Genomic DNA, 23,871 nt, shown 5'->3' with positions numbered 1-23,871 from the left:
TAAGCTTAGAATAAAGTTGTAGAAGACTGAAGACTTAATAAGATTAGACTTTGCTAGATGCTGTGCAGGTTTCAGGTTGCACCTGGGACTTCTAAGACAAAGAAGTGAGTAGTTACTACGGATGGGGGAGAAATTCAATTCAGTTTGCATTCAAAGGCAAACCTATCTAATTCACACTTTCCAAAACAATATGTGAATCTAAGCCCAGCCATCCTTCGATATTCACATTTCTCTGGAATTTTGCAATGCAGTTCTCCAGCAAAGTAATGTGTATAGAAATGCATATGCCAGGGTAAAACATGCATGCAGCATGCATATCTTAGTGAAAATAATATACAAAAATGCAGTATATTAGGAAAACTGCTTTGTAAAAATGTGCAGATAAGGCAAAATTGCATTAAAATCAGAGAAATTTACACTAAAACGCTGATGAATTTTTATGTGGACTTTAAAAAAAAGCAAACTGATGTAGAAATGTGGAGAACTGAAGACTGGAAAAATGAGAAACTGAAAAAAGCCAAAAGCTGCCTGAATCAGACAACCCATAGTAGTTACCGATTCCTCCATTTTTCAGTAATATATAAAATACAGCAGTTACCTGCGTCTGTTTCCAGATTCCCATATTATATTTCGGGGGATGAGGTTAAGCTTGCCTAAAGCCACCAGGTGTGTTTATGGCTAAGTCTCCTTAGTGGCCAAGCTTGCAGCCCCTCTTGCACTTGTCAAATTTTAGAGTCACAGTTACACTTCCCAAGCCCCAGAACAGGCAGCAACCGGCAGCCTAGAAGACAAGATTTTAACCACTAGGGGCTGCTCAATATCTGTAAGGATCTGTGCTTTAGGAGTACATCTCATTGGGTAGATAATATACTGGCTATAGTTTGTCAAGGATTATTGATTCAGGTTTTGGGACTAAATTAGTATGATGCTCTGACAGACAGTACCAGGAAGCTTGCTGTGGATCTGCTGGAACATGCTCCGATACCAGTCCCGGGGGCTGTCCACACTCTGCAACAGAAACCAGATGTGCAAAATCACTAGCAGAAAAAAGGAAAATTGAAGGAAGGGGTGGGGGTGTCAGATAAGGTTTGGACTTTTGGGCAGGAAAGAAGGTGATATCTGCACTGATTTCTGCAATCTTGGTTTAGCATTTTCACATCAAGGACAAATGTTACTAGGAAAAAGACTGGTGCCAAACTTTTGATCTCAAGTTTATTTGAGGATGATCCTGCTGATATTGTATCACTTATTTTGGTTTTATAAATTTAGCATTGTAAACTCTACCATTTTTCCTCATAAAAAGAAAAAAAGGTGCACATTCTAGTGTGAGAAGGCTTCATATTCAGTTATACACAGACACACAACACAGCCTGCAAGTTGCCCTCCTTTTTGCCACAATGTGCAGTTCAGACTGGCAGGCTGTGGACCTGAAAACACTGGACTTCAAGAGTTGCTCTGAGCCCCCCAGAAATGGTCATGCAGACACACCCAAAGCGTCCAAGGAGTAAATTTTGAAGCATCTCTTATATTGTCAGTGCAGGAATAACATTGCAGATGGTAAATCAGTAGTCAGCCTCCAGAACATGTGCTCCCTCCTAATGCATAAATATTGTGTACAAATGTCCTCTCAGAGTTTTCTACCCTATCTGCGAGTAGAGAAATTGCGGGGGAACCATTTCACCAAATTTATCCAGGGCAAGGATAAATTCTCCAATAGTTTGTCAGCAGCCAGACCCTGACAGGCTTCCGCCGAGAACTGAAAACATGTTTTTTTAGGCAGGCATTCGCGACCTCTGTCTAATTTAGTTTAAATTTTTGTATGATGGGGGTAGGTTTGGATTGAGTATACTTATTGTTGTTTTGTATTATATGTTGTATTTTACTCTATGTTATATTTTAGTCTATGTACGCCGCCTAGAGTGGCCGTTAATTCGGCCAGATAGGCGGCCTAGAAATAAAATTTTATTATTATTATTATTATTATTGTTAGCAATGGGGATAGCATAGCTTCTTTACTTTTCCTCCCTAAGGCAGTGACTGTGTTCTCAGCCTGGATGCCATTTTGCAACCTCTAGGATGCACACCTTAACGTGGTGAGGGGTTTGAGAGTGTTGAAAAAGCTGCGAGCAATGCCGTCAGGAGTCTAGACCAAGAGGCTAGACTTGTAGCAGGGGCACCCATGGCGGAATGGTCAAAGCTGAGACACCAGACTAAGATGCATCCAAACTCAGAGGAAGGCAATGGTAAACCACCTCTGAATACCTCTTACCACAAAAACCCTATGAACAGAGTATCCAAAATGCAACACGAGATAGTGCTGGAAGATGAGACCCCCAGGTCAGAAGGCACTCACCAAGCTACTGGGGAAGAACAAAGGACAAGGACAAGTAGCACTCTGACTAATGAAGCAATTGGGTCAAAGCCGAAAGGAAGCCCAGAGGCTGATGTGCACAGATGTGAAAGGAGAGTCCAGCGTTGTACAACACACACAACAGGAACATGGAATGTGAGAAGCATGAACCAGGGAAAATTTCAAATTATCAAGCAAGAGATGGAACGTGTCAATATTACAACACTTTGACAGGTATTGCCCTAGACAGCTGCCTGTAAGAATAACATTCCTAATACCCCTCCACTGAGACAAGTTGGAACAGAGAGAAGAGTTCACTGGTCGGGGAAGTTAAGAGATCACTTAGCTGTCCAGTTGGGGAGTAATATATATCAATCACTTCGCCAGGGAATCATAGATGATACCCTAGACCCTATTTTGGCTTTTGAAACTATTATTTCCGTGCTCAGACCATGTCTGATTCAAAAGAGTTATGACACTCCTAGGATATACCCCCCACATTCTTGGTTTGACCAAGATTGCAGAGCAGCAAAAAGAAAACTTAAGCTTCTTCTTCGATCGATTTTTAAGTATCCATCTGAACAATCTAATAGCCTCCTGAAATCAATGAAGGCCTCTTATCGAAACCTTCTAAGACAAAAAAAAGCTGATTTTGCAGAACTTCGTTGGCAGCGGTTAGCTAGTGCGGTTTCCGAAAGACAAGAGCGCCAATTCTGGAACTTAGTTAAATCTGGGATGAATTTTTTTAAATCTTTAAATGTGGAACGAATTTCGACTGAAACTTGGTATGCCCACTTTTATGGACTCTACTCTTCAGTAATAGCTCCACAAGGTAATCTACTGGATTATGATATTTTAAGCGTGCCAGCTTGGCCCCCAGTCACCGTCGATGAAGTGAGATCACTTATCGACTCTTTGAAAAACGATAAATCTCCGGGCGAAGATTTTCTTTCCCCTGAAATATTCAAACAATTCCCAGATTGGTGGGCCCCTCTTCTGGCCCGTCTATTTTCCAGAATTAATGACTCAGGTACTGTACCTGAAGGGTGGAAACGTAACATCATCGTTCCTATCTACAAGAAAAGCGACCCCTTTGACCCCTCTAATTACCACCCAATAAGCCTACTAAATGTAGCTTCGAAACTTTATAGCAAGTTTCTTCTTCAAAAGTTAGAACAATGGGCAGATACACATCAGCTTATTCATCCTGAACAGGTAGGTTTTAGAAAAGGCTGCTCTCCGATCGACCACTGTTTAACTCTCTACTTTTTGGCAAAACAAAATATGATCGGCCCTACAAGACGTTTGTATGTTGCATTCGTCGATTTGGCCGCAGCCTTTGATTCAGTAGATAGGAATGCCCTTTGGTCTAAACTATATAATCTGAACATAAACCGCCGTCTGTTACATCTTATAAGGGCTCTATACACTAATACAAATGCCTTGGTAAGAGTAAGCCAAAATGGGGAATTAACAAATCCAATAGTGGTAGAGAGGGGCGTCAAACAAGGCTGTCTTTTAGCTCCCTTGCTTTTTAATCTGTTCCTAAATAATATCATCTCTGATCTATCTGGTCCTCAATACTTTCCACCTTCTATAGGACACAGAAAGGTGTCTACGCTGTTTTATGCTGATGATATGACCCTTCTCTCATTAGTGCCTATTGGTCTAAAAAAGTTGTTGAGGAGACTACAGGATCTTTGTATAAATGAAGGGTTAAAGATAAATTATGGGAAAACGAAAATTCTAGTTTTCAGGAAAAGGTATGAAGGGCATCGTTGGTCAATAGCTGGCCACCAGTTGGAACAATGTCGTGAGTATAAATACTTGGGAATATGTTTCTCGGATACCCTCTCTTGGAAAAGGCATTTGCAAATTACAAAGTTAACAGCGGCAAAAACAGTGGGAGCAATCCTGAAGTTTTACCGTACGGCAGGTGGTAATTTGATTCCTCCAGCTTTAAAAATCTTTCAAACTAAAGTAATACCTCAGGTTTTGTACGGTGCATCTGTCTGGGGTTGGGATAAGGAAACCTCTTCATTTTTAGAGACAATACAAAATAATTTCCTTAGACGTCTATTGTCCCTCCCCCCAGGAACTTCAGCAGCTATGCTACGAGCTGAAACCGGCCTCCCCCCACTGGGTGTGCATATTCATCTGACCCTTCTGAAGTTTAGGAGATTAGCCAACACACTTCAGGGCAAGGAATTACTAAAACTTTGCCTTGAACATCCATTTGCTTCTACCTTATGGGATAGCAAATTAGATGAAATACTACATAGATACCACTTTACTACAAAGGATTATATCTCCCTATCAACGGGAAAAAAGCTACGTGAAGCCATTTTCCAACATTGTGCATATCTAGACAATCTAACCTTAAATAATTCTAGGGTGGCCCCATGGTATGGGAGGTTTAAAACTGACCATCATTATTTATTATTTATTTATTTTATTTTATTACATTTTTAGACCGCCCAATAGCAATAAGCTCCCAGGGTGGTGTACAGCATAATAAAACATATTAAAATACAAGCGGATGCAAATACAATACATTGCTCCTCATACCTTATGCAGCCTTCCCCAATTAACCTCAGACATGCATTTACAGCACTACGTTTCCTCTCTTTGCCTAACGCTGATAGAGAGGGCAGGATTGCTGGCATTCCGAAGGACTTAAGAAAATGTGTTTGTGGATCCCAAACAGAGGGTCTCCCACATATATTACTCCATTGTCCAATATACCAGGTCCCTAGAACTAGATCTTTTAAGAAATGGTTTGATGACTATGGGTTGTCCATGGAGGATGAAAAAATACTCTTCTTAATGTCTGATTTAAATTCGGAGGTGACCTACAAGGTATCTCTGTTTGGGATAGCTGCTCGGAAATTACGAGCTAACTATGTTTTAGAAAGTTAAATGAAATAGATGTTTTGTAACTGATTTTATGTTTTAAACTGTATAGTAAAATTGCTATAGTAATTGTATAGCAAAACTTGCTGTACTCATTTTAATACTGTGTCGGCCTACGGCTCTGTAATTTATAATAAACTTGTTATTACAACACTTGGTGTGAGTGAATTAAAATGGACGGGAATGGGACATTTTCAATCGGGCAACTACAAAATATTTTATGTAGGAAATGAGAAATTAAAAAGAAACGGGGTTGCTTTAATAGTGGGAAGTGATGTAGCAAAAGCAATTAGGAGCTATGTCACAAGGTCTGAGTGAATTATATCAATGAGATTTAATGGGAAACCTATTAATATAACTATCATCCAAGTCTACACTCCAATGGCAAATGCAGAAGAAGAGAAATTTGAGAGATTTCACGCAGAAGTACAGGAAGAAATTGATCACACACAAAAACAAGATGTTCTGATAATCATGGGGGACTGGAAAGCAAAAGTAGGGAATAGAGAAGAACTAGGAATTGTGGGGAAATGGGGCCTAGGAGATAGAAATGAAGCAGGAGAAAGACTTTATCGATTTCTGTGAAGCCAATAATTTGTTTCTTGCAAACACATTTTTTGAGCAACCGAAAAGACGACTGTACACGTGGACATCACCAAATGGTCAATATAGGAATCAAATTGATTATATAATTGGTAGCAGAAGATGGAGAAGTTCCATACTTTCTGCAAAAACATGACCAGGAGCAGACTGTGGTACAGATCATGAACTGGTCATATTGAAAATCAGAGTAAAGCTGAAGAAGAAGCAATCATAACACCAAAATACAATTTAAATAACATCCCAGAAGAATATAAAAATCAAATAAGGAACAGATTTGAAGCTTTAAACTTAGTTGATAGAGAACCTGAAGAACTATGGATTGAAGTCAGAGACATTATCAGGGAAGAATGCAAAAAGGCAATACCTCTAGTCAAAAAGAGAGAAAGACCTCAATGGATGACTGAAGAAACTCTTGACATGGTTAAAGAGAGAAGGAAAGCAAAAGCAAAAGGACATAGAAACACACCCTAAATGCAACAGTACAGCAACTAGTACGTAGGGACAAAGAGAACTATTACAATGGTTATTGTATAGAAGTAGAAGAGGATAACAAAAAGGGTAGAACAAGAGCCCTATTCCAAAAGATTATAGAAATTAAAGGGAAATTTAAACCAAGGGTAGGGAAATTGAATAATCAACAGAGGAACACACTGACTGACCGAGATGAAATAAAAGGAAGATGGAAGCAATATACTGAAGAACTATATAAAAGAGATGCAAGGATGACAGATTCATTCACGAAGGAACCATATGATGAAGAACCAGAAATTTTAGAATGTGAGATGAAATCTGCTCTTAAAATGCTTGGAAGAAACAAATCACCAGGAACAGATGGCATACCAACAGAGTTGCTACAAGCTACTGAGACTGAATCTGTCCAAATTTTGACAAAAATTTGTCAACAAATATGGAAAACTAAACAATGGCTCACAGACTGGAAGCATCCCATGCAAGTAAAGTAATGCTCAAGGTTCCACAAAGGCTCTCACCATATATGGAGCAAGAAATGCCAGACATCCAAGCTGGATTTAGAAAGGGAAGAGGTACCAGAGATCATTTTGCAAACATACGTTGGATAATGGAACAGACCAAGGAATTTCAGTAGGAAATCACCCTGTGCTGTATAGTTTACAGCAAAGCCTTTGATTGTGTAGATAATGAAAAACTATGGAATGCTTTAAAACAAATAGAGGTGCCACAGCATCTGATTGTCCTGATGTGCAAGCTATATGCTAGGCAAGAGGCTACTGTAAGGACAGAATATGGAGAAACCGATTGGTTCCCCATCAGAAAGGGTGTGAGACAGGGGTCTATTTTATCACCCTACTTGTTTAATCTATACACAGAACATATCCTAAGGAAATCAGGATTGGACCAAGATGAAGGAGGTATGAAAATTGGAGGGAGAAATATCAGTAATTTAAGACATATAGACGATACCAGACTACTAGCAGAAACCAGTTATGATTTGAAACGAAAGCTGATGAAAGTTAAAGAGGAAAGCACAAAAGCAGGACTACAGCTGAACATCAAAAAGACTAAAGTAATGACAACAGAAGATTTATGCAACTTTACAGTTGACAATGAGTACATTGAACTTGTCAAGGATTATCAATACCTTGGAACAGTCATTAACCAAAATGGAGACAATAGTCAAGAAATCAGAAGAAGGCTAGGACTGAGGAGGGCAGCTGTGAGAGAACTAGAAAAGGTCCTCAAATGCAATGATGTCTCACTAAACACCAAAGTCAGGATCATTCAGACCATGGTATTCCTGATCTGTATGTATGGATGTGAAAGTTGGACAGTATAGTATCATCTGCATATCTTTTGTTGTTGTTGTTATGTGCCTCCAAGTCAACTATGACTTATAGCGACCATATGAATCAGTGACCTCCAAGAGCATCTGTCATGAACCACCCTGTTCAGATCTTGTAAGTTCAGGTCTGTGGCTTCATTTATGGAATCAGTCCATCTCTAGTTTGGCCTTCCTCTTTTTCTACTCCCTGTTGTTTTTCCCATCATTATTGTCTTTTCTAGTGAATCATGTCTTCTCATTATGTGTCCAAAGTATGATAACCTCAGTTTCATTATTTTAGCTTCTAGTGACAGTTCTGGTTTAATTTGTCCTAACACCCAATTATTTGTCTTTTTTGCAGTCCATGGTATGCGCAAAGGTCTCCTCCAGCACCACATTCCAAATGAGTTGATTTTTCTCTTTTCTGCTTTTTTCACTGTCCAACTTTCACATACATACATAGAGATCAGGAATACCAAGGTCTGAATGATCCTGACTTTAGTGTTCAGTGATACATCTTTGCATTTGAGGACCTTTTCTAGTTCTCTCATAGCTGCCCTTCCCAGTCCTAGCCTTCTTCTGATTTCTTGACTATTGTCTCCATTTTGGCTAATGACTGTGCCAAGGTATCGAGTCCTTGACAAGTTCAATGTCCTCATTGTCAATTATAAAGTTACATAAATCTTCTGTTGCCATTACTTTAGTCTTTTTGACGTTCAGCTGTAGTCCTGCTTTTGTGCTTTCCTCTTTAACGTTCAACAGCATTCGTTTCAAATCATTACCAGTTTCTGCTAGTAGTATGGTATCATCTGCATATCTTAAATTATTGATATTGGAGGTCTCTGATTCATAGGGTCGCTATAAGTCATAGTTGACTTGGAGGCACATAACAACAACAACAAAAGATATGCAGATGATACTATACTACTAGCAGAAACCAGTAATGATTTGAAGCGAATGCTGATGGAAGTTACAGAGGAAAGCACAAAAACAGGACCACAGCTAAACATCAAGAAGATTGAAGTAAAGACAACTGTTGAGCCCCAGGTGACCCGGGGGGGCTGGATCAGGCGGTGGGGGACCCCCAGGGCCCCTTCCCAACGCAGAGTGACTCTGGGGGGGGGAGCTCTTTGAGGGCACACCCCCAGCTTTGCAGATGGGAGAGTTGTCAGATGTGGAGGATGCTCCTGAAGATCTGGGGGGTGGAGACACGACCAACCACTCTCCGATTCCCATGGGAAATTTGCCCACTCACGTGGAGACCCCTCCCTTGCCAAGCGCCCTAGGAGAGCCATTGGAGCAAGACCTCGCGCGCGCACCAACTCCACCCCAAGATTCCTTGTCTGGCCCTTCAAACGCCTCCCTGCCAGAAACGTCTCCTCCCCCTTCAATGGAGCCAGCACCTGAGGAGTCTAGACTGTCCGATGAGCAGACATGTGTGAGCCCTTTGTCACTTTGTGTGCGCCGCCGAGAAAATAGGCTTGGCCAGAGGGAGGTTCCGCGCAGGAGTCAGAGATTTCGAGCGAACCGTTTTTCTACTTAAGCCCGCGCCCCCTGATGAGGGTGCTGAGTCAACTCCCCTTACATGCTGCAGAGTAAGCCTGAGTAGTCTAGTTAGGGATTACAGTGAGCTAGTTAGCAAAATCTGGGATGCCTTGCCTTCGATTTTACTCTAATAAAACAGGAATTAATTGCAGTCTTGCCTCTGTTTCATGATTCTCACTCTGGGCAGGACAACAACAGAAGATTTATGTAACTTTAAAGTTGATAATGAGGACATTGAACTTGTCAAGGACTATCGATACCTTGGCACAGTCATTAACCAAAATGGAGACAATAGTCAAGAAATCAGAAGAAGGCTAGGACTGCGGAGGGCAGCTATGAGAGAACTAGAAAAGGTCCTCTAGTGCAAAATTGTATCAATGAACACTAAAGTCAGGATCATTCAGACCATGGTATTCTTATCTCTATGTATGGATGTGAAAGTTGGACAGTGAAAAAAGCAGAAAAGAGAAAAATCAACTCATTTGAAATGGGGTGTTGGAGGAGACCTTTGCGCATACCGTGGACCGCAAAAAAGACAAATAATTGGGTGTTAGAACAAATTAAACCATAACCGTCGCTAGAAGCTAAAATGATGAAACTGAGGTTATCCTATTTTGGACGCATCATGAGAAGACAAGATTCACTAGAAAAGACAATAATGATGGGAAATACAGAAGGGGCTAGCAAAAGAGGAAGGCCAAACAAGAGATGGATTGACTCCATAAAGGAAGCCACAGACCTGAACTTACTAGATCTGAACAGGGTGGTTCATGACAGATGCTATTGGAGGTCGCTGATTCATAGGATCGCCATAAATCGTAATCAACTTGAAGGCACATAACAACAACAACAATGTCCAGGGCATGTGGTTTGGTGAGATGTGTGGGAGCAACAAAAAATATTTTTTGGTGGAAAATATTAAAAACAGGGCCTTCTTTTGCTAGGGGGATGAAAAAATATTTTTAAGAAAAATGTATTCTGAGAAATTTCAACTCAGGTCTACGGTTCTTCCCACTTCCTCCTCTCTCTGGTGCAAATTGTCCTGGAGATGTGAAGGCCCAGAAAAAAAGCCAGAAAAATTCGGGGGGAAATACGGGTTTTCCCATCCCCCCCTCCATTTTTTGGTTTTTCCCCACACCTTCACATCTCTAATCCCACCTGCACCGGTTTGCCTCTAACTATGGTTTCACATTGTACATTGCATCTGTGCTCAAATCCAAGCTAAGATGGGAATTCTAGTTAGCATTAGCCATGGTTAGCAGCTGCAGTGCTGATATCATGCTAAATCCATAGTTAAAGCTGACAAGTTAAGAGAGGGGCAAATCTGCACTGGAGAGGGTAGAAAGTGGAAGAAGAAACACCATTCTTAAGATCGGCTGGCTCCCAGTTTGCAAGCCATGGTTTGCACAAAACCATGCATTTACTCTAAACCAGCCCAATATAGTTTCCTTTTTATGGAATGGCTTTCATAGTGTTTGCCCATATATGGGAGATGTTTGTTTGTTTGTTTATTATTTGATTTATATCCCGCTCTTCCTCCCAGCAGGAGCCCAGGGCAGCAAACAAAAGCACTAAAAACACATCAAAACATCATAAAAACAGACCTTAAAATACATTAACAAAACAACTTTAAAAAAAAATCTTAAAAAATCTTTTTAAAAAAACATATTAAAAGCAATTCCAACACATACACAGACTGGGATAGGTCTCAAAAGGCTTGTAGAAAGAGGAAAGTCTTCAAAAGGCACTGAAAAGCAAGCACCTTGTCTATGTCATCAGGCCGCATCAACTGACACCGTTCCCAAGAAGTAACAGCAGACGTTGCACTGGACCAACTAACTGGGGACTACAGTAGATGTGGAGGGGGCATGAAGACTGCTACAGAGGCGAGCAACTTTACCCTTAAAGTGCCTTGCAAACAATTCACAGTGGGCCTCCGAAGGTCTAAAACTCAATTTCCTGGAGTTGGTGTCAACAGACCCCTGACAATACAGAAAAGCTCCACTGGACAGCTACTTGAGGATGCGATGGAGGCAGAGAAGTGGGCCTTCTTCGCTGCCCTCACTACCACACAGTAGGCATGGTTATGATGTTTTACTTGTGCCCGATCAGCCTCACAGCACATCTTTCGCCACTTACGCTCTAGCCGTCGTCCAGCCTGTTTCATTGCCCTTAGCTCACTGGTGTACCAAGCTGGAAACCGGGCTCCACAATTGCGGAGAGGGTGCTCAGGGGCAACAGTGTCGAGAGCCAGACATATCTCACTGACCCACAGCATGACAACGGCTTCAACAGGGTCACCTGCTCTATCTACTGGGAATTCCCCCAGGGCATTCAGGAATCCTGTGGATTCCATTAGGCTCCAGGAGTGGACCATCTTAATCTGTCCACCACCTGTCAGGCCCAGGATGTGACTCAGGAACCAGACCAACGGCTGTAGTTAATTTGTGCTTTATTAGGGTAATGTCCAAACAAAGACTGCGTTTTCTCATGAAGCAATACAGGGATACAGGTCCTGCGGCATTGGGAGAAAGTTGACAGGGCAAGGGACTTCTTCCCGCCTGTTCTTTAAGAAGGGGCCAAACGGGCGCGCAATCTTTCGCTCCTCCTTAACTGCCCCTCAGGTACTGCCCGCCTTCCCCCCTTCTCTCCTGTCTTTTCAGCTGTCTGCGTGTGCGCGGTGAGGGGGGAAGCATCACCCCCTCCTCTTCTGAAGTTTCCGATTCCAGGATGGGGGATAGGGGAGGGGCTGATGGTAAACTGCCTCCCTGCTTTTCGGCTGTGAGCAGCCCTCCCTCTTTCCCCTCTTGCTCTGAGCCTGAAAGAGGGGGAGGCGTGAGAATGTCCAGGGAGGGCTCAGGCTCCCCGTTGCTAAGCGACCTTATCACTGGCAGTTCCTCTGTTTCGTCTTCGCTCCAAAGGGGGGAAGTTCCTCCCCCTTCCCTCTGCCATCCATCCGAATACTCTTCTCCCAACTCTCCGGGATCCAGCTCCCCGGGATTGGGACCCCAGCTCTGCCTTCCGACACCACCTCTGCAGGGAAGGATCAGAGCCATAAGTGTAAACTTCACCAGGAAGTGATCTGACCATGACAATGGGGTGACATCTACCCCCCCATCTCCAGACCACCCCTTTCTCCATCTGGAGCAAAAACCAAGTTGAGGGTGTGCCCTGCCCTATGTGTTGGGCCAGTGACAACTTGAGACAGTCCCATGGTCATCACGGAGGCCATGAAGTCCCGAGCAAGAACACTAGAGGCAGCCTCCACATGGACATTGAAATCACCCAGCACTATCGTTCTGGGCTCCTCCATTACCACAGCCGAGATGGCCTCTGCCAGCTTGGTCAGAGAAGCTGCCAGGCAGCAGGGTGGATGGTACCCCAGCAGCAACCCTAGTTTACTGTCTCCTCGGCCCAACACCAGGTACAAGCCCTCACAGCCAGCTCCAAGACAGAGTGGTTTTCTGGTGACAGAGATGGAAGTTCTGTAGACCACAGCAACTCCTCCCCCCACCATCCCTGCAGCCTGTGCCGGTATTGCACTGATCCAGGTGGGCAAAGCTGGGTCAGATCAACTCCTCCCAGCTCACTCACCCAGGTCTCGGTAATGCATACCAAATCGGCACCTTCATCCACAATGGATGACAGTGGTCTTATTGTGTACCGATCTGGCGTTAAACAACAACACACACAGGCCAGTGGGCACAGCAGATGAGCAACAAGGAACCCATCCATGACAGGAGTAGCAGCAAGGAACAAGCGTAGATAGTCTTGCCCTTGTCTTCTATGGTAATTCACCATATCCCCATGGCTATATTTCCCTCTACCCATGATCACTGAAATTGGGGTGACATCACCCATGTTCCTCTGTACTGACTCCTCCTAAACACCTGGTATGGACCCAACACGAGCCCACCAACAAAACCTGCGGGAGCCAATTATCCCAGTAGGCCTCTGTGAGAATTGGGAACAGTCACACCCATTCAAACGTTTTCACATAGGGCCCATCTACTCCCCCTCCTGTCTCACACCCAGGGAGGGCCAGCCTTCTGCCAGTTACAGACTCTCACTCTGAAGGCATCTGGCAACTTTCTCCTATCATTCAGTTCATTGCACAGGCTCTCACCCTGTGCAGGAACTACACATGCACCACACGCCCTCCCCACCACCAATCTTTTCTAGATTGGTTTAACAGAAAACAAATTAAAAAGAAAAAGAAAAGAAAAGATAATAGAAGGGGGTAGGACTCCCTAAGGGGCTCCCCAAGGGCAACCCCTTCGGTGGTGACCCCGCCGGCGGCAGACCCACCACCCAAGGGCAGCTGGGCTTTTATGCCTCCTGTCCCAGCCAGCAGCTGATGCAAGAGACTGCAAGATTGACTGCAGCCTCTCTCTGGAGCCAGGATCAGGCAGGGGGTCCCAGTCCTTGCAGCACTTACCAGGGACTTCAGCTGTCTCGAGGGACAACAACCCAAAGGAGCGAGCAGCAAGCACCCAGATGCTCAGATACTCACTCCCAGGGCAGGTCTTCTTCAGTCCCCTAGTGCTTCAGCTGTTGTTGCAAACAAGTTCATAGAGGCCGCTGGGAGCATTCTCAACTTCAGGTCAACCACCCACATTGTTCCCTTTAATAAAGCATTTGGATAACTATCCTTAAGAGGTTCTCATCCAATTGCAGAACCAGCCTGGTTTTCCCTAACTTGAAATAGGCCCCAAGAGATTCCCAGCCCAAGTCAGCTTGGCTACGGATACTATGCTAGACATGCATAGAAGAGGAAAGAGGATGCCAGAAAGAGCTGGGAATTTTGCATCCTATTTACATTCACTTCATCCAAGGACTCACCGATCGTGAAGCGATGGGCATTCCTGACTCATCCACTGGTCCAATCCCATCGTACTTCACCCAGCGTTTTTCTTTCTTCCTGCTATCTTTTGTCCAGGTGGCCGACCAGCCTGGCTGTGTTGTCCCATTCACAGCTGTGCCAGTGGCTGAACCACCTGGGCGGAGAATAGGTGCTGCTTGTGATTTCAGTGGTCTAACTTCTTTAGCAGGCCAGGTTGGATACCAGTTATTTGCTGCAAAGAGATATGGGCAGTTTATGGTGCCTGCAACATACTAAATATGATAACCAAATATTTCGAGGCATCGCTATACCTCCAATGAGCTGATACTGAGGATAAAGAATATATGGTTGTTATCACCACACCCAGCTAGCAAATTTCCAAGCTGAGGCATCTGGCTGGCTGCTCTTGGAAAGGGAATGCTAGGCTACATGGGCCTTGAAATGACTGAATAAAGCAATTACTGTTCTTATGAGTTCTCAGGCTAGAGTCTCTAGTATTCACATTAGTCCAGTGTTGGGAATAATGGATCCTAGCCTGAATAAGAGGCAAATTGTTCTCTGGCATAAACCCAGTCTTGTTTTTATTCACTTGCCTAGTTGCCATAAGTGACCAGAATTCCACCAGGGCGAGTGAGAGGACTGCCGGAAGAGGTGTGGAGCACTCAGACCCTCCTCCACTGTGTTTCTGTGCTGGGTGTGGAGGAGGATGCTTTTCCTCCTTTCCACCCAGCATAGAAACCGAGAGGGCTGACAGGAGAGGTGCAGATTATTCCATCCCTCCATTGCCAGCCCACTTAGTTTCTATGCTAGGCTCCCAGGAGGCAAAGCTCGGCATAGAAATCAAGTGCACTGATAGAGGAGGAAGAGACTGCTTGCTTGTAGCATGCAAAACGTTTTACTTGCCAGCTTTTTATTTATAAGAGGAATGGGTAAAGGAAGGTCAGTGTTCCACTCATCCTCAGCCAGCCCCTCTCATGAATAAAAAGCAGAAGGGTGGGGTTTTTTGCTTTTTTTTTTTGCAGGCTAGTAACTTTGGGTGGGTGGGGACTAATTTACAAGGTTGGCATACTCCATGTCTTTACCACTAAAAATTAACCCTACTTCAAATAATCAAATCAATCAATTTATTGTTACAGTCAGTGACCAGCATAAAACAAAGACATAGGCCTAGTTCTGATTTCACCCTCACCAGAGCAGCACTGGACAGATGGGAATTTTGCCCCAACCAGTTGGTCTAAAAGGGGAGGCACCAATAGCAGGGAAAAGGAGGGCAGGGACAGACAGGATGTGAGGCTTATACATGCTACTGAATGAACAAGCTGGCCATTACTCCTGTGACTAGATTCTACATCCAAAGGATAATCAAAGCCTCATGGGATGTCTGTTTCTCTACTATTGGAAGCACAGTAGAGGCGTTGTTAGGTACTTAATAAAGGGGTGTATCTAATGTTAGTCCTACTCAGAGAAGACCAATTGAAATTAATGTCCATATCTAAGATAAAATGATTTAACTGTTGGGGAAACTTGCATCAAGCTAGTCCATGAAAAGGTATATCATAATAATTCAGTTGGTCTTTACAGGTGCAACAAAATTCTAGGTAGTATTCATTGATAGTCCTACTCACAGTAGACCCACTGACGTTAACAAACATGACTACCTAAGGTTCATTAATTTCAAAAGGTCAACTCTGAGTAAAACTTAGTTGGCTATAACCCACAGATTCAGGGTGTGGGCCCACAGTTACAAATTTGTACATGCTCATTTATACATATAGATACACATTTAGCATTTAAATTATTTACTTATTTATTTATGTCATTTATATCCCACCTTTCCTCTAAGGAGCTCAAGGTGGTGTACATAGGTCCTCTTCCTTTCCATTTTATCCTTACAATAAACCTGTGAGGTAGGGTAGGCTGAGAGACTGTGACTGGCCCAAGGTCACCCAGCAAGCTTCATGGCTGAGTGGGGATTTGAACCCTGGTCTCCCGGGTTCAAGTCTGACATTCTAACCATTACACCATACTGGCTCTAAATGTCAAAAGTGGCAAGCCAACTAATTTTCCATCCCCAAAATCAGCCCAAATAAATTATTCAATGCATTTGTACCCTAGCCTAGATCACTCCAAATCTATTCCTCTTCAATTCATTTACTCCCAATTAATATCCCAAGAGATCCTGCTCTAAATCAATTCAATTCCCCTTCAGTTAGTCCCATTCATTATCCCCAACTCATCACTAGGCAAAGTCATCTTAAATTAATTCCCCTTCCCTGAATTAATATCCTATCCAGTTACCAAGACCACCCCTGCAATTCAATTTTCCCCACCATCGTTACCTGCTCAGAAACACTTGAGGCATTTGGATAAAGATTTGGAGTTTTATCCAAGCTAGTCGTACTCAGAGTAGACCCACTGAAATTAACCCCATTTATTCCAATAAATCTACTCTGGGTAAGACTAGCACTGGATACAAACCTCTGAACCCATGTCCCATAGCCTCACCCCTAGCAACACCCTGAGAGCAGAGCGACAGCTGAGTTTCGGAAGCTGTGTATGGTTTTAACCGAACACAAAGGCTCAAGCAACTGGACAACAGGAAGAAAGGAAAGCAAAAGGCTACAAGGTGTTCATTCTTCTTGCCAAAGAGAATCTATTATATACTCCATTCTTGGCCAGATTTACCTGAGCTCCATTGGGTTGTTTTCCATGGTTGGGATATCCCATTGTACACAGTGCGGGGGGTTGTGTCATGGAACTCAAAATTCAAGGTATTAGAACCACAATTACGAATCACTGGAACCTTTAGGGGATGGACACAACACAAGTCCATTAGTATAAGCCAGTCTTAAAAGCAATAGCATATTCCGATTGTTTGACTCTGAGCCAGAGGAAGAGTTCTAATCAAAATGAGGCTCCCCATATTCTACATAGAAATTATCCTTGAAAGATTCAGCAGCCCATGTATTGATAAGATTTGTCCTTGTCATCTTCAGTGGGTGGAAAATTTATCTTTTGGGGCTTTTTAGTTTAGAAGAAAAGAGAATGATAAGACGTGTATAAAATTTGGCATGGTATGAAGAAGTACACAGAGATAAGTTTTTCTTCCTTTTTCATAACATTAGAACATGGGATTAGATTCAGAACAGATGAAAGGAAGTCCTTTTCACACAACACATTATTAAACTATGGAATTTGGTACCACAGGGTGTTGTTTTGATGGCTACCAATGCACTAGCACAACCCACCCCGGCCCACCAAAAAAAAAAATCATTAACGCAATCAGCAGTATTTAACCTATTATTATTATTATTATTTCCCACCCTTCCTTCCAAAGGAGCTCAGGGTGGCAAACATACTAGTGATGAAACAAGTAAAACATCTAAAAAAAATCCAATACAGATGCAGACTGGGAAAGATCACTACTTAAAAGGCTTCTTGAAAAAGGAAGGTCTTCAGTAGGCACCAATACCTACAGGGACAGTGCCTGACTCATATTTAAAGGGTGTGAATCCCAAAGGGTAGGTGCCACAACACTGAAGGCCTGGTTCCTATATTGCACAGACCAAATTTCCTGATAAGATGGAATTTGCAGGAGGCCCTCACCTGCACAGCACAGTGCTCAACTGAGTACATAAGAGGTCAGATGATCTTTAGACACTTAGTTTAGGGAACACAGGCTTAAAAGAACCCTGGGGTTTGCAGTCCTGTTATGGAAAAGAAGGGAGGCAGAGGTACAGGGACCTAAGAGAAGCTTCAAGATACATAGTAATGACTTTATTAAAGCCTTGTAATCTAAAGTATACTTCCCTATATCCCCGTTATAAAACAACCTGACTTAAAAACAAATACATATTAACTGTATCTGAACTAGTTTTTCCAGAGGCACTGCTTAAATCAAACAGTCTTACTATCTGTCAAAGGAAGGTTTCCTGAAGGGAGGGCAGCTTCAGGGGAGTGATTTCCATTGGGACCCTGGTGGATAGGAAAAGGATTAAGCCACCCACTTCAGTTGCCACAGTGTGAATCCTGATTGGACCCCTCCACTAAGGCTATTTCCATTTTTAAAAAAGACACGTTAAATGCCTTCCGCCCTTTCTCCTATCATTTAGTTTGGCCCTGATGAAGTAACCTGTGAGAATCAACACACAGCACAGTTGCCTATACCAAGGGTAGGGAACTTGTGGCTCTTCAGATGTTGCTGGATTATAACTCCTATCAATCCTAGCCAGCATGGCCAATGGTCAGAAATCATGAGAGTTGTAGTCCAGCAACATCTGGAGGGCAACAGGTTCCCCACTCTGTAGCCCAAAGTTAGCACATCCAATTAAACCTGTAGGGTTGCATGTTTAATTATTTCCAAGGATTTCCTTCCCCCCTTCCTTTGAGAAACACCTGTGTACTTTCTCTTTATTGAACAAATACTGGCAGGCAAATGTATCTTTTGGGCTTTCTATCTAGCATTTCATGTTTTCTGCCTCAAAAGTTACTTTTATATCAGAAACAGTGTGTGAAGGCCAAGCTACCATTGTACAGAATTACATGTAACTTTCTCCCCAACTTTTCTTGTGAATTGACAAGCAGACACTGGAAGTTGCAGTCAGGAACAGCTAAGAAAGGATGGGCAGCTGGGCTGATTTAGGACCAAACTAGATATAACTGCATTAATGAAATTAACTGGCACAATTTTTTTATATTTAAATAGCATTTTGTAAATGAAGAGCCTGGGCAGCGGTGCAAGCTCCTTTCCCAATGTAAATAGTTGTGTCCGTGTGTGGGTCATTTTCATTGGGACTGTGGTGGGGTCTAAGGCTGTGTACACATTACTAGCTTAAAAAGCAGGTAAGTCATTTTTCTCAATTTGGATTATTATTATTATTATTAACTTTATTTATACCCCGCCGTTTTTCCAAATTGGAACTCACGGCGGCTTCCAGATAAAAAACAGATACAATTAAAACCTACCAAAGTTAAAAGCATATAATACATAAATAAATAAATATAGACAGATATAATTAAAAAAATAACTCTAATTTAAAATAGCATTAAACTGTTTTGTGGTGGAATGTATAAAAATGCAGTAGTTCATAAAAAATGACAGCGCAGATATGGATTGTGGCTCAATGGGAGTGTGTAGACAGCCTAAGTCTTTAAGGGTTAACCTCTAAGAGATTCCATCTTCCTACCTTCTGCAGTTTTGATGCCCTCCCTTTCATCCAAACTGGGGCTGCTATTTACAAAACAAAAAATTGTGCATGTTCACACAATTAAGCTCAAGTCTAGTTTCACCTTAAGCCTTCTGTATCTTTTCACCTATGCGTGGGAAAAAGTAGCTGGAGGGCCCCTTAAGAGGAAAGATTTCTGGCATAGTAAGTGTTATAGTAAGTGTTTCTCTCTACTTGTCCTTCCTCCATTCCTAATCAAAGCCTCCAGACACTGCTTGCAATTTTAAGAAAAAGCTGGTGATAAATTAAATTGAACTATATCTACTGAGTGCAGTTTTGTCCTAAGGCTGTTTAAGCAATTACCAGTAGCATTTGGCAGGGCAGCAGCACTCACCTGACCACTCACATTTGCACTGCATTGTCCTTGCCACCGCTTCACCCCTTCTCTTCTACCTCCTAGTAAGCAGCAGCAATGCAGGTGATGGCAGGTCAGGTAAGCGCCCCCGTCCTGCTGACTGCTACTGTCATGAACCCTGTAGGGAACTCTTGGCAGTACTGGTCTGACGTGATGAGGAGATCTGAGATCCAGGGGAGGGACAGAGTGGTCTGGGAGCGTCGGGAGAAGATATTGGGGAGGTGTCTGTCAACAGCCCCTCCCCCAAGCAGGTGTACAATGCAGTGAAAGGGACTGAGTCGTCGTTCCATCCCCCCATCCCACCTCCAAGGGGTTGTTCTGCCTCTAGTCTTGCCTCTTGCTGTGGAACCGCCTCCGGCTCAGGAGAGACAACAGAGGTGGAGCCAGATGATGATCTGGTCAAGCTGTGCCCCCTCAGTCACCATGGACAAGCTGGAGGTTGTACAGAGTGAACAGACTCATCCCATTAGTCAGCCTATTCACAGGAGTGTCTGTTTGCTTGCCCAGTGCTGAGCTGGGAAACAAGTCCCACGCAAGTAGTGTGCCCACCCCATCCTTCATCAGGGGGATCCAGGGGGAGTATTAGGTGTTGCAACCACATCTTTGTTTGTATAGCCATGCCTAGTAGTGCCTTACAGTGATCTTAATTCTGTGTGATCTGTAGTCTGATCTATGTTTCTATCCCATGTTAAAGCTAGTGGCCACAACCAACCTGAGAGACCCTTGTCTGACGCTGATGGGGGAGCCAGGACAGCTACTAGCAATTCCAGTATTCAGAATAACAATCTTCACAGCTGTCTTCCTGCACTGAGTACCAAGCTATCTATCCAATGAAACACATACTTGCTGTCTGGGCAAATTAGACCAAAAAAAGATTATTTGGGAGTTGTGTCGGGGAAGATCATTTGAATGTGCTTTAAAGGTAAGATGGGTACACTGAATATATGCATCTTTACCATGGCCTTTGACAGTTAAGGTATTTTGTTTTACGGGACCCACTTTTTTGTTGAATCTATACTGCTCTGTTTTTGGTTGGAATGGTCTTCTTTTTACAATTGTGTAACTGTTTTATAATTGTATGATAGTATTGATGTATACTATCCATAGGATTTTATGGTGAGAAGGGCAGGTAAGACATCTTGTAAATATATAATGGGTCACTCACTCTGCGCTTCGAAGGAGCCCTCACAGTCTGTGGAGTAGATGTAGCCTGAGGAGATGTTGGATTCGTGCTATTGACAAAAGATGATTTTTTCTGGAGGTGTGATGGGATGAAATCATCCAGACTGAGGCCCAGAGTTGCCTCAGGTATTCCTGGAGCTCTGCAGTGAGATGGTGGAAAGGTGAGACTAGGCCTTCCTGGTACAGAAGGAGATGGTAAATGGTTCCCATGGACATGAAGGTGATGCTCAGCATATGATGCATCCTGCAAGGATTGGGAAAAGGAAAGATACTTTAGGCCTAGCATATACAATCACACAAATGCTGAGGCAACATGTTGCTGCCAGTTAAACCCTTTCTAAAGCCTTCACAGAGTTCCAACTAGAACCAAAACAAGCTAACAACCAACATTCCCCTGAAAAATGTCCCCTCCAAATGGTTGTGGTCTTTTAAAAAAAAGATATTAAGGTTTATTTGCTCAATTATCTGAGAAACAGAATATGTATATTTGACAGATAATGATACGAGATGTCAATATTCATTATTTCATAGAGGATTTAGAAAGGGCTGCATTGTAAACAATGGAGAACTATTAGTATTAGTGGAGAGCCTTTAAGACTGAAATAACTTAATAATTGCCATGAAAGTCTGTGTGTGACTCTTGGCAACACAATGCAGGACACCATGCCCAATTCACTGCCTGTTAATTAGCAACAATAGCACCACAGTAAGGATGTGTGTATCTGTGTACATTTGCATCAATCAACAGATGCGCTATGAACTTTGGTCATTCTAGATTATCCCAGAAAATTATTTTATGGTGCCAAAGGGAGGCTATAAAAAGAATAAAATATTGGTATTAGTGTTCTGACAAGAAGTGTTCATTCTATCATCTGTCTGTCTATCATGTTGGTATCACACTCTTTCTGCAATGTGCTCAGAATAGCACACGTGGGACTCTCCTTATCACACTTTATCTCCACAACAACCCTGCAAAGTAGGGTGACCTAAGAGATAGCAACTTGTTTAAGGACACACAGGGAGCTTTATGTCCGAGAGGGATTAAAATCCAGGCATCTCCTCATGCAATGCTATACTATATTCAGATGGAGAAATATGATTTAAATTGTGAAAACATGCATAAATTCACTCCATTTCCAGACTGCAATAATCAGATATTAAGAAAATATTTTTTGAATATTTTTGCCATAATTTGGATGATCAAAAGCAAATTTAAGAAAGAAGTATATTAATGGGAAGCGGGAGGAGGGTGTAACAAGGTCAGAGAGGGACAAGAACCACAGACCATAGGGGGAAAGAGAGTGCTATGAGAGGTATGGCTGGATTCGCTTCCTGAAGTCTCCCTTTAGTATTTAAGCTTTAAGGCAGATAATGCCTCCCACTTTAAATCTCAAACAAGGGCTAGAAAGTTGATTTTAGGGTTTTATATAAAGCATAGGGTGTCCAATTCTGAAATTAGACATTTGATAAAGGGAATACACACAGATCTGTGCTGTATGATGGGCACTTATGCACTGCCAAGAAAAAGGAAATGCTTCACCACAAAAAAAAAGACAAAAGGAGGCACATATTTGCATAGAATGTACACAAACTAATTTATACATCGGTGCAAATTTTGAAATAATTACTATACTTTACTATACTTTCAATAGAAATACAACACAACATCTCACCTTAATGGGGAAGACTGTGACCAGGTGCCCTAGATGTGCCTGCTCAGTCTGCATGTTAACTACTGACAGGCAGCCCCAAGGCCTCTCCTGCTCCCCACTCTTAAGAGTTCCTTATTTTTCAACTAGACTTGGACCAGGCAGCCCTCTAAACAGAGGGCTCCTTCAAATAGACAAGTGTCCTCAACAACCCTTCAAACAAAAGACTGCCCTCTGAAACCAGATCACGTGGCCACTCTACTGCACAGGCGCATTTGGGAGTGGTGCCTATGGAGGCTGCCTCTGGTGACTGGGGCAGAGGAACATGGGATACCACTTACATCAATCAGTCTGTCCATCAAGTCCAGTACTGTGCACCCTAACTGGCAGTGGCTATCTGGTTGTCGGTCTTTCCCATCACCCACTACCTTATTGTTTTGACTGGAGATGCCAGGAATTGAACCTCGCCCATTCTGCTTGCAAAGCAGGTTATTTACCACTGAGCTATGCTGAAGATATAGGCCAGGTGTAGGGAAACTTTGGTCCTCCAGATGTTGATAAACTACAACTCCCATCAACCCTAGCAAGCATGGCCAATGGCTTTGGATGATGGAAACTGTCATTCAGCAAAATCTGGAGGGCCAATGATTCCCCACACCTATATCTTCAGAATAGCTCAGTGGTAAAGAACCTGCTTTGCATGCTGAGTGGACGAGGTTCAGTTCCTGGAAGAGGCAGCAGTAGAGAGCAAGGAGGGCTTGTTAGTTGGTTATTTGTGTATCGGTGGCTAGAGAGAGTTGGGAAATATTGTTCATTATGTTCTGTATTGCTCCCTGTATAATTTTCCTAGGGACAGATTTCTCAAAGGAATTCTCCAGAGAGTTTCTTTTTTGAATAACAGAGAAAAAATCTATTGATGGATGGGGATAAATACTCTACATAAAAGGTTTCTATGTTCACCTTAGCAGCTCAATGGATCAGATGGAATTTAATAGTACAATGGGCTCCCATGTCCTGGGGATCACCTGTGCTACAATGTACTTTTACACTGTTTGTATTTTTGTAATGACCAATGCATTCTAACAAATAATTTTATTGACTAGCTGGCTATCACTGAACTATGGTCTGCTCTGTGTGTCTCACCTTGGTGTGTTCCCTGTCCAACAAGGGACAGCCAGCAGCACTTCCAATTTAGCTATTCCTCTGCTCATCATCCCTTGCCCAGGGCTCTGAACGTCACATTATCTCATCCATGGGAATATGAGAGGGGAATACCTCGTTTTGGCTCCCAGACAAATGCCTGACTGGAAGTCCCAGTGCCTCGGCCAGCAATGGATTAAATTTTTGCTGTTATTTACAAGAGGCATCAGCAGCTCCCCTGGGATTTTTATTCCACATGCCAGACCAA

General features: G+C 42.8%; 1 protein-coding gene across 5 annotated transcripts in view; it reads right to left on the bottom strand.

The window, feature by feature from the left end:
• Window positions 1-23,871, bottom strand: part of SORBS3 (sorbin and SH3 domain containing 3) — a 131,868-nt gene that overhangs the window by 55,122 nt on the left and 52,875 nt on the right. For all 5 annotated transcript variants that reach the window (XM_061593340.1, XM_061593339.1, XM_061593344.1 and 2 more), the window contains exons 3-6: window positions 20,798-21,058; window positions 16,738-16,855; window positions 14,052-14,284; window positions 945-1,008 (exon numbers count right to left, since the gene is read on the bottom strand). In XM_061593340.1, coding sequence (XP_061449324.1) covers window positions 945-1,008; window positions 14,052-14,284; window positions 16,738-16,855; window positions 20,798-21,058 — 676 coding nt within the window. The remainder of the gene's footprint in view (window positions 1-944; window positions 1,009-14,051; window positions 14,285-16,737; window positions 16,856-20,797; window positions 21,059-23,871) is intronic.

This window comes from Rhineura floridana, chromosome 12 (assembly GCF_030035675.1).
Source record: "Rhineura floridana isolate rRhiFlo1 chromosome 12, rRhiFlo1.hap2, whole genome shotgun sequence".
Lineage (NCBI taxonomy): Eukaryota > Metazoa > Chordata > Lepidosauria > Squamata > Rhineuridae > Rhineura > Rhineura floridana.
Note: the sequence above shows the minus strand (reverse complement) of the source record. Positions and strands in the feature narration are given on the sequence as shown.